At 31.7% G+C, this 15,788-nt stretch overlaps 1 protein-coding gene across 7 annotated transcripts in view; it reads left to right on the forward strand.

Annotated features, from left to right (window-relative positions):
• LOC145248310 (uncharacterized) overlaps positions 1-15,788 on the forward strand; it is a 212,766-nt gene that overhangs the window by 57,383 nt on the left and 139,595 nt on the right. For 4 of the 7 annotated variants that reach the window (XM_080110216.1, XM_080110212.1, XM_080110218.1 and 1 more), the window contains exon 2: positions 6,656-6,752. In XM_080110216.1, coding sequence (XP_079966342.1) covers positions 6,671-6,752 — 82 coding nt within the window. In that variant the 5' untranslated portion in view covers positions 6,656-6,670. Of the gene's footprint in view, positions 1-3,013; positions 3,272-5,717; positions 5,837-6,655; positions 6,753-15,788 lie in introns of those variants that run through there. The other 3 variants (XM_080110217.1, XM_080110213.1, XM_080110214.1) reach the window with 3 other exon arrangements.

A 15,788-nucleotide genomic window follows, 5' to 3' on the forward strand; every position in this document is an offset into this window, starting at 1 on the left:
ATATATATATATATATATATATATATATATATATATATATATATATATATATATGCGTGTGTGTGCGTGTATGTTTCTGAGTGTGTGGGTGTGTGTATATGTATATATATGTATTTATATATGTATATGTGTGTATATATATTTATATGCATATATATGTATATACTTATATGTAGAAATGCATATATATGTATATAGATGTATATATGTATATATATATATGTATATATGCATATATATGTATATATGTAGGTATATGTATATATGTATGTATAAGTATATTTAAGTATATATATAATGCGTATATATAGATGTATATATAAACATATATAATCCTATGTATATAAATGTATACATATATATATAAAAATATATACGTATGCATAAAAGTATATATACGTATAGTGTTTGTATTTAATCAGCGTCCTTTCATTTCAGCAAACATTGTTATGCATAACAGAATTCCATACTTGATTATACCTTTTTTCGATTTTTGTAATAATCTTTTTTGTGTCAAAATCAAATAAAATAAGGAACATACAATACATATCACCTGCATTTTTGATTCTACGTCGAATCATCTTCAGGTTACGCGTTTCATGTGTAATACCATGTATTGTTGATTGCTTGGATTTAATAAAGATAACTTAAATATTTTCAATTTTTTTAATTATTTTCAGAATCTAATATTTTGATGCTTATGATGTTATAAAAATTGTCGTAAATCAGAGGGTAAGACAGTCATGTTTTTTAAATGCAAATAAGCTGAAATATAATGGTTCAAGTGCATAATTATCACTATATATATATATATAAATATATATATATATATATATACTTCATTTACTAATATAAAATTAATATACGAAAGTATAAATTTATGGGTAAACTTTAAGTATGTACTTCAACAGTGCTCAATACGTAGGTAGAGCAAGTTAGTAAGTTATAAATATATATGGCGTTTGAGCTACACTGAATATTCCACATAAGCTTGAAGAATTCTAGAGTGGATGAGATGCGGAATATTCAGTGTAGCTTTAACACCATATATATTTATAACTTACTATATATATATATATATATATATATATATATATATATATATATATATATATATATATATATATACATATACATATATATATATATATATCATGTAAAGTTACGTAAAATACATTGCATGTTCATAAAATCAGTTGAAGCTTAGAAATTCATAGCAAGCGAATATTTTTTCTTTTATGCCTGTTCATTTAACAGCAGGAATAATTCCTGTTTGTTTCTCTTGCGATCGGTTTGTTTCCATTTGGTTGGCCATTTTTCGAATATTCTCCGCAAAAAGAAATTTGGCATAGTTGCGAAGGTTTTCGACTTTCATAAGTCGTTTTCAGGCGATTGATTAATTCTAAATAAATGCGTTTAGTTAATTTATTGAAAAAGTCAAGTAAAAGCGTTTAAAATCGTTAAAAGCACTTGAGTGTACTCTTCTCCTCATATTGAGTGTGGTTGATGGTTGCTAAATGGAAAAACCCGGATCGCCAGAGAAACAATATATATATATTGCTTAAGTTGAACAAGAATATAACTTTTCAGACCAAATTATTTTGAAAGATTCAAACGTATTTGTTAATATAAACATATCTCATCGATTTTTCCAATAACGATTGGATTAAAGAAATAAATCAATTCATTTGGAGTCAATAGACGAAACTTTTCTGAATCGAATTTTCATATGTTTCATTTTCTTGTCAAATGATAAAATCAGTTTGCAAGATTGTATTTTTTTACTGACAAAACACAACGCATAATATTGTAAACAATTTATTGTGAACGATTGGTAAATTCTTTTTAACTCTTCTTAAATTCTTATGCTTGTCAAATGTCAAAAAAATAACCCATAGTGTTGCACTTGCTTAAACGATTCTGCGCGTTTCGTAGGTATTTATTAAGATACTAATCTCCATTTCCTCGTCTCTTGCAAGTTTAATTGGCATTAAGAAATAGAAATCAACTAAAAAAAGGGAAGGTATAAGTGAAAAGAAATATAAGTAAACAGAAAGTACAAGGAAAAATATGAAAAAAAAGAAAGTACTAAAAATGTACAAAATACAAATGTGCCAAGAAAAAACAACAAAGCGAAAGCAATAAAAAAGGCACAAAAAGAAAGGTAGAAGAAAAGGCACAGTCTAGAAGAACGAACGGTACCAAGAAGAAAGGTACAAGAAAGAAGGTACTAGAAATAGCAAGCAGCAATAAAAAAAAAAAGTGTCACGAAAAAGGATGGGGGGGGGTCAAAAAATAAATGGACAAGAAAAGAAAGGTACAAAAAAGGCGCACTAAAGAAAAGTGTAAAATAGATAAAGGCACAAAAAGGCACAATAAATAGAGAAAAAAAGAAAGGTCAGATAATTACAAGTGCAAAAACGAACGGAACAGGTAAAAAGAAAAGGCAAGAAAAAAGGAATAAGATAAAAAAAAAAAGATAGAAAAAAAGAAAATAAAAAGTACGAAAAATAAAAGTATAAAAAGAAAGGCGCAAAAACTGAAAAAGGATTAAAGATAAAAAGGAACAATAAAAGGCACAATAAAAAATACAAAAACAGTGAGTTTATCGAGGAATATGTTACGAGTATCACAAGGGTGGACATATACCCGTATAATTTCGAGAATCTACTCTTCGGCATTTCTCCATAGAGGGGCTACAGCCGATGACTGTTCTAAGGGATGTGATAAATTGACAACCACTTCGCCGCCCCCAAAACAAGTAGGTAATATTCCGGAAGATGTCCTCCAAGACATTAAGCAACATCAACTACCCTAGTCGCAGCCCGAGTGCTTGCAACTAGATTGTCCTTCATATGATAATGAAGTGTAGGAGAGTTCCCTCGTGACATCGAAATGATTTCCGCTTTTCAAATGTACTTTTTTGGTCATATGCTCACACTGTCACGGGACAATCGATGACGTCTATAGAAATCGATAACTTTTGCTGACGTCAGAAGTTGTGTGCCGGCAAATACCTGCTGATGACGTCACGGGATACCTAAACTGAATAGAAAATAGAACCTGTTTGATCGATCACTGGCTTTTCTGAAAATACTTGTTTTTTTGACGTCACGATAATATTGTGACGTAATCGATGATTGATTACTCCAAGGTTTTAATTGCTATTGTATATAAATCGAACCTCTGGTCAATTAGAATCAATTCGACTCCACAGCCCAAACGGACAGGCCCACAGAAATTCAAACAACGCACAACAAACTCCGTTTAGGTTAGTTTATCTTCATCACTTGAGCATCCTACTTTAATCTCTTCCTCTTTTGAGTTCTTCTTTTGTATTCGTGTACTCGTTTTCCCATGAAATACATCGGATTTTTTGCGACCATTACTTTCTAATAATATTAACAAAACCGAACAAGAATAACGTGTCGTCCGTGAGTCACTCTTAGTTATCTGTTATAAATCGGTATTTCTGTTAGATAAACTGAAAATTTTCTTGTGTAAGCTGTTGCCATTACGCAGCACAAAATTGTCCTCTTTCATAATCAGGTTCTGCTGAGTTTCATCCATCCTCATCAATCCTCACAAGATTGTCTCACCGTCCAGTTGACAAATATATTAATCTTTATCTTCGACTAGATTTAGAACCTTAATTAGCAGTAACGTGTTAAGAGGTAAAATATATAATATATTCGTATATACGTAAGTATATATATATATATATATATATATGTTTATGCATGTATATATGTATATGTAAATATATTTATGTATATATATATATATATATATATATATCTGTATACGTACATATATTTAGAGGTGTATACATAAGTGAGTGTAAATATATTTATGTATATATGTATATATATTTCCATGTACATACATATATATTGTATGCGCGTATATATTGATATGTATAGATATCGGTAAAAATTATTTATATGCATATATATGCTTGTATATTTATATATAATATGCATGATTATACATATATATATATATATATATATATTGTATGCGTGTGTCTATATATGTATATATGCATATACTATGTGGATATGTGTGATATTTTACTTATCGCTCCAAACAGCATGAACATTTCTGGAATAAGAAGCCGGATTTTCTCCTTAATCGAGGATGATAAAATAAACTCAACCGCCGGAATATACAAAGCGGACACAGTAATATATAGTAAAGTATATGTATATATATATATATATATATATATATATATATATATATATATATATATATATATATATATATATATATATACTGCTCCTCTGGTGAGTCGTGGACGACGAAACACGTGTCAGTGGATAATTATATTTTAAAAACAATATTATGCTGCTCCCAATTTGGGGATACCAAATTGGTAAAAAGGAAAATTATTCCCAACTCGCATTTATGGAAAAATTCACTTTGGTATAACTGAATTCATGAAAAAAGTATCGCGAACAAAAACAAATGAATAACCCACACACAGACACACACACAACGCACACAACACACACACATACACATACACACACACACACATATATATATGTATATATATATATGAATATATATTTGTATATATGTATATATATATGTATACACACATGCACATATATATGTGTGTGTGTGTGTGTGGTGTGTGTGTGTGTGTATGTGTGTGTATACATATATATACATATATACAAATATATATTCATATATATATATTACCGCCCGCAACGTGTTATGGACATTCAAATTTATATATATAATTGCAAAAATGAAAATATAAATTAATGATTTATATAAGAAACACCAGTGTTGGTGACTTGTTTAAATATTCATTTCTATGTCGTTGGAATTATTGGATACTTTCAAACAGTAACCCCAGTGTTTGGTGTCCAGTGCTCTCTTCTAAATTTCATCACATTTAAATGAAATTCTTTATTTATTTACATTTTATTTGCAATACTGACACTCGAAAGCACTCGATTTTTAGGGAAGAGTTTTCATTATTATTATTATGATTCACATACGGATAAAATGGGACGTTGTTTTAGGCACTGAACGGAAAATGTATTCATCAATAACTTTCTTACTTTCTATGTTTCTATTTCACACGTCGTGTTGGAATAATGTTATGGACGAAAAAAATGATCAATTTGTTTTTCTTTGTTTTTTTTTAACGAGGATCAAATGTTGGTGGTGATGGTGATGGTGGTGGTTATCATTGTATGCTTTTTTTTTTTTATCTTGTCTCATATTTTCTATTTTATTTTTTTCATTTTGTGTAGTTGTTTTTTTATTCGTATGTTCAATGCCTTCATAAGCTAACCACACGCGTTCCACTGATGAATTGTACGGTCCGATAAAAAAAAAAGTGTTAATTGAATCACACGATTATTTTATCCTGATTGAAAAAAAAAGGAAAGTTGGTCTTAAATATTTCATTAACGGAATGAACATTTTAATTTACAATTAAAAAAAAAACACGTGATCCTTAAAAAAAAACAAAAAAAGGTATCCATTGATAAACTAAAATACTATGAAAATATTTTAATGAATGAATTAACAAGATCATACTAATAAGTAACCGACTACAATAATCCGTTTACACTCCGTTCCGGGATAGTTTGTACGAATGCGTGGGCGTATGCACTGACGCCCACATAAAAAAACGCGCGCGCCTGCATATTATTGAATTTTGAGGAAACAATGGTACTCTTCCTATGGACTGTGATAAGCTGACTTCGAATCCGATCGGAATTATTATATTTTATGCATTGGAAAACTTATTTCACAATTTCCCGCTGACAGTTTCGGAGAAAAAAATCCAACTTGTGTTCAACCAATTGTATGTGAATAGGCATTGAACATCTATACTGATTAAATGTGAAGTTATCTTTATTATCTAAATAGGGTTGATGTGCCTTTTTTAAAAATAAAAAAATTAAAACAGTCAAAATTGTTAAAGATTTCGATACGTTTGAAATAAGTTTCATTTTTGCATTTTTTTTTTCTGCCAGTGTGTTAGTTTTTTGGTCTGTAACATTTTTTTATTTCATGAATTTTAATATTTTAAATTTGAACTAACAATAGAGTTGGATTAATTCAATGTTTATTTAATTTTCTTTCGTTTGTCAGACTTGTGTTTAAAATAAAATTTCATCAGTCTGCAATGATTACTTTTAAAAATGATTTTTTACCAAATGTCACGCGTAAGTTTGAAATAGAATTTCCATCGGTCTGCCACACTCAATTGTGAAATAGCATTGTAGCTGGATTGATACGCGTAAGTACGAAATAGATTTTTCGACATTCGGTCACGCATTTGCCTGAAATAGCATTTTAGGCAAAAATAGAATGCTCGTCCGCCTGTCACACTTAAGTTATACATTGCAGTTTCTTCCATCTGTAACGTTTATGTTTGAAATAATATTGCCTTTCGTATGTCACGCTTAAGCTTGTAAATAGAATTTTGACGATTTTATTTCGTATTTTTGGAGGGGGGTTGGGGGGGGTTCTGTCTCCGTTTGAAATTGTATTCTCGTCTATTATACGGATGTTTGAAAAACGATTTTCATCACCATCATTGGACATCTTAAGAATCAGTTCGTTGTTGAAATACTAGTCTGACATTGATTCTATAATGGTTTATTCTTTTTTTCCCCAGATTTACAAGCGGCACATGGAGTCAAGAACGATTTTATCAGGGGTCTCTCTATTCAGTGCCTTAGTGCTCCTCTTCTGCTTTCTTGGACCTGTGAACGGTAAGCTAATTATTTTATTATTATTATTATTATTATTATTATTATTATTATTATTTACTCACTAGGAGTAGTCACACAGGCCATCATCAAAGATTTGTCTTTGAGAACAACTTGTGATGTCCTCTGGGGTCTGAGTGACAAGTCTCTCCAGATTTCCAGTACTTTCCACCTGTTTCGATAACCTTTGCAGATAAATTTGCGTTATCGATACAGCCGTTTACCATTGATTTCTCATTGGCTGCGATCATTTGTCTTCAATGGGATTTAGGTGGCAATAAGCCTCTCCAATGTCGCAGTCCTCTTTGCGCTCATCCAGCGGAGATCTGACTAGTGTCGTCTCTCCTGCGTTTTTCAATCCTCAGTTCCCATCACTTATTTTGTGTGGCGCCAGATTATGGCAACACACGAAAAAAAAGGCGGACGGGGAGGCAAGTGTGTAGGGGGATTAACTTACAATTATACAATTTCAGTTTTTATGATTCCGTATGATGTTCTTTTGTGTTTTACATCTGCAGTCGTTTCTGTATGTCCGGCTTGTACCTGTAGCTCATATGTGTTCGTTTCCGCATTCAAAGATTTTCTTTAATATTTCCGCAGTTTTCATTATTGTTATACGTTGTATCTTCTCCGCTATCCTTCTGACTCCAATCGCGCTTGTTGACAGGCATCTGCTACGATTGAAGTTTGGTATCTGTTTGTTATACCTCTCTAGGTTCCTATTAAATGTTTTTAACAACAGTTCAACGGCGATCATAGCAAGTGGTTGTCTGACCAGATCAGATGGTGAGTTGTGACAAAACGTGAAATGAAAGAAAACGGGAGGCGGGAAAATGTGAATCACGTGATGAGTGACGCCATTAAAAAAAGGTAGAAAATATTTTGTAAATGAGAAAATGATAGAGAGCTGATCGTATAAATGAGGTGTTTTTTGACAACGGCTTGTTGAAGCAGACTTGAACTATTTCGCTTATCCACCATAAAAATAGAAGAAAACATGAATCTCGTTGCATCTCGACATATTCAAAAAAGACAAGAGGGATGAATTCAAATTATTTTAATATGCTAGACGGATACTCTTATTTCTTTTGAAAAAATTCTATAAAAATATTATTAATAGCACTAGAAAAAGAATACCACGAAACACATAAATGCATAAATAAATATGCAGGCATATATTTTTGTTACTTTGGTAAAATATGATTTTGTTATATAAAACGCATATATATATATATATATATATATATATATATATATACAGAGAGAGAGAGAGAGAGAGAGAGAGAGAGAGAGAGAGAGGATAGATAGATAGATAGATAGATAGATAGATAGATGAATTTAAAATGTGAATGTAACGTTCTTTACAATGCTGTACAAGCTTCATCAAGCCAAAAAGAAATTCTAAAAATGACACATCAACAAGCAGTAATGTGTCACTTTTATCTTATCCTTCAGTCTTGATGAAGCCAGAGCAAGGCTGGGCGAAACGTTGAATTTTTAGGTATTTCACATTTCCATTTTTTATTTCATACATATATATATACATATATATACATGTGTATATATATATGTTTATATATATATATATACATATATATACATGTGTATATATATATGTTTATATATATACATATATATACACATTTATATATATAAACATATTTATATATATGCGTATGCACACAGACACAGACACATACACACACACACATATATATATATATATAAATATAAATATATATATATATATATATATATATATATATATATATATATATATATATATAGGAAATTTATTACTGTGAGTCCAGAATGAGTTTACAAATTGTTTCAGCTAGAGGAAAATCCTCAAAGATAGGAAAAATCCAACTAGCATCATCAGAATTCATAGAGTCCATCTATGAATTCTGATGATGCTAGTTGGATTTTTTCCTATCTTTGAGGATTTTCCTCTAGCTGAAACAATTTGTAAACTCATTCTGGACTCACAGTAATAAATTTCCTATATACTGCTCTGACTACACATTGAGCACTCTAGTCCGGTTTTTTCACCACTGGTAAATAAATAAATATATATATATATATATATATATATATATATATATATATATATATATATATATATATATATATATAATAGCTTCCCTCGAATCTTTATAGTTAATTTTGAACAATAATATTTTCCCCAAAGTATTCACTTTTTTTTTAATATATGCTAATCAAACCATGCTTAATCGAAATCGGTCATGCAGTTGCCTTCTTCCAGGCATTACACCCTCCTTCTGTAAACGTGTTTTGTTATTGCCGCTTGCTTCAGTCGCTTACATCGGAAAATACTGACGAGTCCGTTTTCCACTATTTTAATTCATACTTAGGCTAACTACTCTATTAGTGATGAGCATGCGGTAGTTACCCCCCCCCCATCTTTTAGTCTTGTGCCGCATTTAGTTATTAGAGTGCGAGAGAGATTTAAATCCATACATTTTCATGCTCAAAATGAAGAATGCCATCCATTTTATTGTCTGGGGCTACGCAGCCATATTTGTCCCCAGGCAATTAGCAACACCAAACGCGTATTTCTATAGTTTCATATCTGAGGGTAAATGCCAGTGTTCACACGCTTTCAGATACAATCACCCACTCCCCTTCACACATTCTATCATTCGCAACCATGTTGGCGTTGAATGACTCATCCAGTTGATCCGAGAGTGGAAGTCTGTTCGGCAGTCGATCACAAGGAAGATGGGCACGCACGCCTGTATTGAGTTCGTCGTTTATTAAAAAGGCTTGTGTCGAGTTGAACAAATAAAACTGCGTAAGGATACATGAAAAGAAGGGGCAGTTGGCTGTGTCACCTGGCAAGAATGTTTAATGCAACAACTACTAGCGTTGGGTCTGCTTTAATAAATACAGGCGTCCATTTAAATTGTTGATTTTCGTAGAGCAACTAGAAGAGTACGTGTCTCAAAAGAGGTCAAATTAATTCCTAAAACGAAACATTACGTCTCTTATTTTTTTTTTTTAGAGAGGAATTGGTTTGTCGTATTATTTGGATTTTTCGGACTACTGTTCTCACTTTGAATGTCATTTTCGGTCGATGTAACCTCCGACATTCTTGAAATGCATCTTATCGAAATCGGGAATGTTTCTGTCGAACTTGAACGGAATTTCAAACGGAACCCTTTATTTACTTCACAAGGGTAGCATCCTCTTGTTCTGTCAGCCATAACTGGATAGAGGTCGTAAATAATTCGCAATCGTATTTTTCAATCGCCCACACTGAGAATTGAACCTTCAACCTTCAGGCGAATATCACTTTTACAATTGATTATTTCCAAGTACTCTAACAACTGCGCCACGGGCCCTAGCAGATACTGAAGATGAGAACAATAGTCCGAAAAATCTAAAAATATGTAAAACGAAACAGTTCTGCACCACTTTTGTGCCTACTTGCGACAATTAAAATCAAAATATTAAAATAAAAAGTTTAATAGAACTTAAAAAGGATTTTAAGTTCAGTAAATATTGTTAATGTATGTTTAAAAATTATGAATCAAATTCAATACAAAACGTATATGAATGTTTTAATGAAATGGATATTGTTAATGATTATCTAATATCTATTAAAAAAAATTTTCACAAAATCGTGTATTTAAAATTTCAAAAAAACGCTTACACCCGTTTATCCCTTTGCATAAACCAAAATTAAACTACATATAGCTCACATCCGGACCCCTTATGCCTAGCAAATATGCTTATTGTCTAAACTAAAAAATCAGTGGATCTTCAGGAGTTCAAATTCAATTAATATTGTTAATTTGTGTTTAATAATTTTTTTTTACATGGATGTCACCACTTATCAAGGCCCGGAAGCCACTCGGGGATAAGGGTCATTACGTGTACAGTAATCAATGGGATATTATCGTAGTAATCGTTAGTATTAGAGATTTGATAAAGTGACTTACTTAAGGGGGAGATTCATCAGGAACTTGTTTATGTTGGACTTGAAGATATTCAAGTTGTAGTCAGGTGGGAAACAGGCAAACGGAAGAGAGTTCCACAGGTGTGCACTTCTAAGAAAGAAGCTTTGTTTATGGAATCTACGTTTTGATTTAGGCACAGATAAATAGTGGGGAAAATTAATGACAGTGGTTTCAGCTAGACGGGTGTTTGTCGTGAAGGATTGGCGAGGGGGGACCAGAGATTGGAGCCATGCCATGGAAATAACGATAAAACAAAAACAGGTTCGCAACGTCTCTTCTGTGGGAGAGAGGAAGAGAAAAGGGCATCCCCACTAAGCCACGAAGTATATTTTGTACTCTGTTAAGGCAGAATATGCTGTTTTTAGCAGCTCCTGCATTGAAAATCGGATATATTTGAATTTTCAAACGAAAGTTGTGTCCATATTATTTCAACTAAAAAAATCCTTAAAATACTTTAAGGAAAATCGAATTGGCAGAGTATTCATTAAAAAAAAAAAGAAAGAAAACTGATGAAGATTCTGTTATGGATCGAAATATTGTTTTTTTTTAATTATTATTATTGAATGAGATTCTGCACTTGTTTGACTTTAAATATCTTACTGCTTATGCAATTTTCTATCTGTATAAAAGCCAAGTACGCCGAAGGATGGAGTACTGTTGCTGCAGCTGGGCAAGAACTGCTAGAAGCAGCTTATCCTGCCTTGACAGAGTTCAAAATAGACTTCGTAGCTTAGTGGAAGATGCCTTTTCCTCTTCTGCAACTTCTTTCCCATTGAAAAGATGTTGCGAGCCTGTCTCTGCTTTATCGTTATTTCTATCGTAAGTGCTCGTCTGAGTTCCAATCTATGGTCCACCCTCGCCAATCTTTCACGAAAAACACTCATCTAGCTAAAACCACTACTAATATTTCCCTCCACTCTTTATCTGTGCCTAAACCAAAACGTAGATTCCATGAACAAAGCTTCTTTCTTAGAACTGTATGCCTGTGGAACTCTCTTCCATTTGCTTGTATTCCAGTTGACTATAATTTAGTAGTCTTCAAGTCCAAAGTAAACAAATTCTTGATGAACCGCCCCTTTAAGTAATCCAATTTACCTAATTTCCACTACTAACGATTACTACGATATTATCCCATGTACTTCTCTACATTTAATAACCTTTATCCTCGAGTGGTCTCCGGGCCTTAATAAGTGGTGACACCCATGTAAAAAAAAGCTTTTAATTTACCGAATATCTATTTAAAATTTTCACAATTTTCAAGAAAAGCTTGCATCCTTTGCACAAACTTAAACCACATAAAGCTCAAATCTGGAATCCTTAGGCTTTTCCTAATAATCGGTTTATTCTTAAGAATAATCTGTAAAATACGCACATAAATTTAGAATGCAACATTTTATGCTTAACATTTTCCAAAAGAAAATCTCAAATGCCTCTATGGCATTATCATTAACCAACTCGGCTACAATGTATGGAATTTGTTTTGTTTTTAGTAAAACAATAGAAATTATTCTAGACTGAGAAAATGTGTATTTGCATTCAAATCTAGGGTTTCTTTTTTGAGAGAGTTAATTTTTTTTTCCATATTATAAACTGATCATGTGTTTAATATTGCCCTCGAGGGGAGGCATTAAATAAAGACTCTAGCTGATAACACTTGCGATACGTCATTATGTAAAGAGCTTGAATTTTGTTGTATGGATGACACATAGCAGTAGTGGTCATTGTCGTGATGTTGGTTTTTATTTTCTTATTTATTTTTATTGTCGTTTGCTCATTTACTAACAGCAACTGTAAAGGTTATTAACAGTGATAACAGATAAAACTTTTGATCTTTAACAGTTCTTCCTTGCATTGTTGACACTATATATATATATATATATATATATATATATATTATTCGTGCACATCCTTAAACCTATCCTCATAAATAAAAGAAAACGAGAGAAACAAGAAAATATTTTATCAGCTTATTCTCTACATGTCACCGAGCACTTCCTAGCTGTGATACAGCATCCTGAACACGTACGTCGAATTCTACTTTTTAACTTCCAATGCAATTTTCCGTCTTCCTGCTTGCTCTAACTTTATGAGAAAAAATTCGTTTTTAACATTTTTTAACGCAAATCGAACACACATTTATGTCCAATCTTACTACACCGCTTCGAATCAGAAAATTTATCAACATGTCCGAATGTCAAAGACGCACAGTCTCACATTGTATTACATCACCATCATCATCATCGTCGTCGTCGTCGTCGTCATCATCATAATCATCATCATCATCATCATCATCATCATCATCATTCCGGAGCTACATAGTGTAATGAACATCAGTACAATCTATTGAATCTGGTAAATGAATTCTAACTCCAATTCGATCTATTAGATTTCTTATACCGTCATACTAATATGAAAGATATGAACGATACTCCAAAGATATGGGTAAAATAACAAATTTATTTAAAATGAAACGGCAATGTAGTGCTTAATGGCTAAAAAATGGTGACGTACGTGCCAGTAACTCTGGACTTCTTGTTCCCACTTAGGAGAACTGCGGTTGTTTATGGCGCAACCCTTATTTCACTTTAAAATTTTACGCAGATACACGCTTACAACAATGCTCCTCGAGACAGAAATTAGGCCTTTAATATATATATATATATATATATATATATATATATATATATATATATATATATATATATATGTATACATATGTGTATATATGTATATATATGTATACATATGTGTATATATGTATATATATGTATATATGTGTGTATATATGTATATATATGTATATATGTGCATATATATGTATATATATGTGTGTATATATGTATATATATGTATATATGTGCATATATATGTATATATATGTATATATATATGTATATATATATGTATATATATGTATATGGTTATAAATGTATAGATATATATATATATATGTATATATGCATATATATATGTATATATATATGTGTACACTTATCTACGGATACATGTCTCATTTTTTTACGACTCATCAGTGTGACTGAGCAATAAGGATTTGTTTTGCTGATATGTTATTTATCATGGCAATCGTTAGTTGAGAAGATGTTTTGTTATTGTAAAAGGAAAGAACCTTAGTAGTAGTAAAATGTCACCAGCGACCATCTACAATATGTGTGTGTGTGTGTGTGGGTGTGTGCAAGGTTTGTGGAGAGACTCCCACCTTAGTGCTCGTTTAGTAAAAAATTCAAAATAAGAACGTAATATTTATTTATATATGTGTCACAGAAGATCAGAATATGCTGTATACAGAGTGTGAAACGCCATTTCTGGTAAGTTGGATATAAACAGCGGCTCGAGAGTGTCCAACATAGACGACCAAATATAGGTCTTTTTTTTTCGGATGTGAAACCGACGGTACCGTTGTTGTTCTGATCTCTTAGGGTGTATAGGGGTGTATGATAAAACCACTCCAGACTGTTACAACATTAAAAGGAGAAAATTATGTTTCGATTAAACCCCATAATGTTTTAAATAAATACGAATGACTAATATATTAAAGCTTTGCATTTTCGATAATGAACGCATCTTCTCTTCTAATGTTATAATGAAGTAAACAGTTTGAAATGTGTAACGAAAACAGAATTGGTTTAAGCCGCCATTAATGATATCAGTGATTCAAATTTTAGGAATTAACGCTAGAAACTAATTGGGCAAAACGTTTCTTTTCGTCTGGTCGAAATCTATATTCACAAAAATCAATAGATTTTCAGCACTAAACGCACGTGCAAAACGTGATTGAAATCGATGTTTACGTGTGTGTCAACTCCTTTATTATTTGTATTTGTCTTTAATGCACACATGTTTTCTTCTATATTTGTTTCGTATTTTTTGTACGGGACGATTTTAAAGGATGCTATTGATAGAAACGTCAAAAAATGCACACTTTTTCTTCAACTCAAACATATTTACTGCAATTGACTTTTGTTCTGTGCCTGACTTGTCCACGAAGTTTCAGTTCTTAATGTCCAACAGCCTTAGTTTTATCAGCGTTAACTGATGTATTGCATAGCCTTACGACATCTTAGCGAGTGCATCTACCACAAGTCTTAGATAAAATCTAAAAAGAATCTTCAATCTAATAAGTCCCGCACTATCAACCAGTCCCCAATCGTTTTGCACGTATATTAATGTAAGGTACTCTTATAAAACAATTTGGCGTACATATTCTCAATTAAACGTCAAGCAGCAAAATCATACCCCTTCATTGTTTATGTCACCCCACTACCGAAAAGCATTCTACTCTAATAAGTTCTTTTTTCGGACTCTTAAATTCCACCCTGGTTCTTGCTTCCCTGACTGTACTCATATGCTGAAATTTAAATGTAATGTGAACAAACTTATCCTTACTCAACCCCCTACATAATGTGCCTGTAGATATGGTTCCAAATAATAGCCTTTTACGTCGAAATAATATATAATTTTTTGAATATATATTTTAGTCAACACTGAGTAACGGGATACATTATTTTTTAAGCGGTGTATACAGCCAAATCTGGACGCGCTTCCAAACACTTTTAACATAAGTCAGATACAAAACATTCATAGAAAAAAGAATTGCTCAACATCAAATTGTAAATAATATAAAGTAATTCAGTTTTTTTAATAGGATATATGTGTTAATAATATGTATATGTTGGAAAATATCCAGTTATAAAACTGATTATTATAAATGAAGGAATATATAGTATAGGTAACAGAGTGAGTACGTCGGGATATTATTTATTTATTTTATTGAATCTTACATTAATCAATGATAAATCCAAAGACAGAAACAAATGTTAATCCATCGTATAGTGATTGTGATACTCTTTTTTTTTTTTTTTTTTTTTTTTTTTTAATAATTACATTTTCACCCCAAACAAGGAACATTGCCACTTTGGTGTAGGGGGCTACTATCAGGGGAAACATCTACTGGGGTACTATGTAGGGATTTGGGCAGCGAGATGTTGGTTCACGTTGCACTTGAACTTATGCATGTCAGTACAGTTGGGGAAGCAGT

The sequence above is a fragment of the Euprymna scolopes genome, chromosome 26, assembly GCF_053919585.1.
Source record: "Euprymna scolopes isolate OS-2025 chromosome 26, ASM5391958v1, whole genome shotgun sequence".
Taxonomy (NCBI): Eukaryota; Metazoa; Mollusca; class Cephalopoda; order Sepiida; family Sepiolidae; genus Euprymna; species Euprymna scolopes.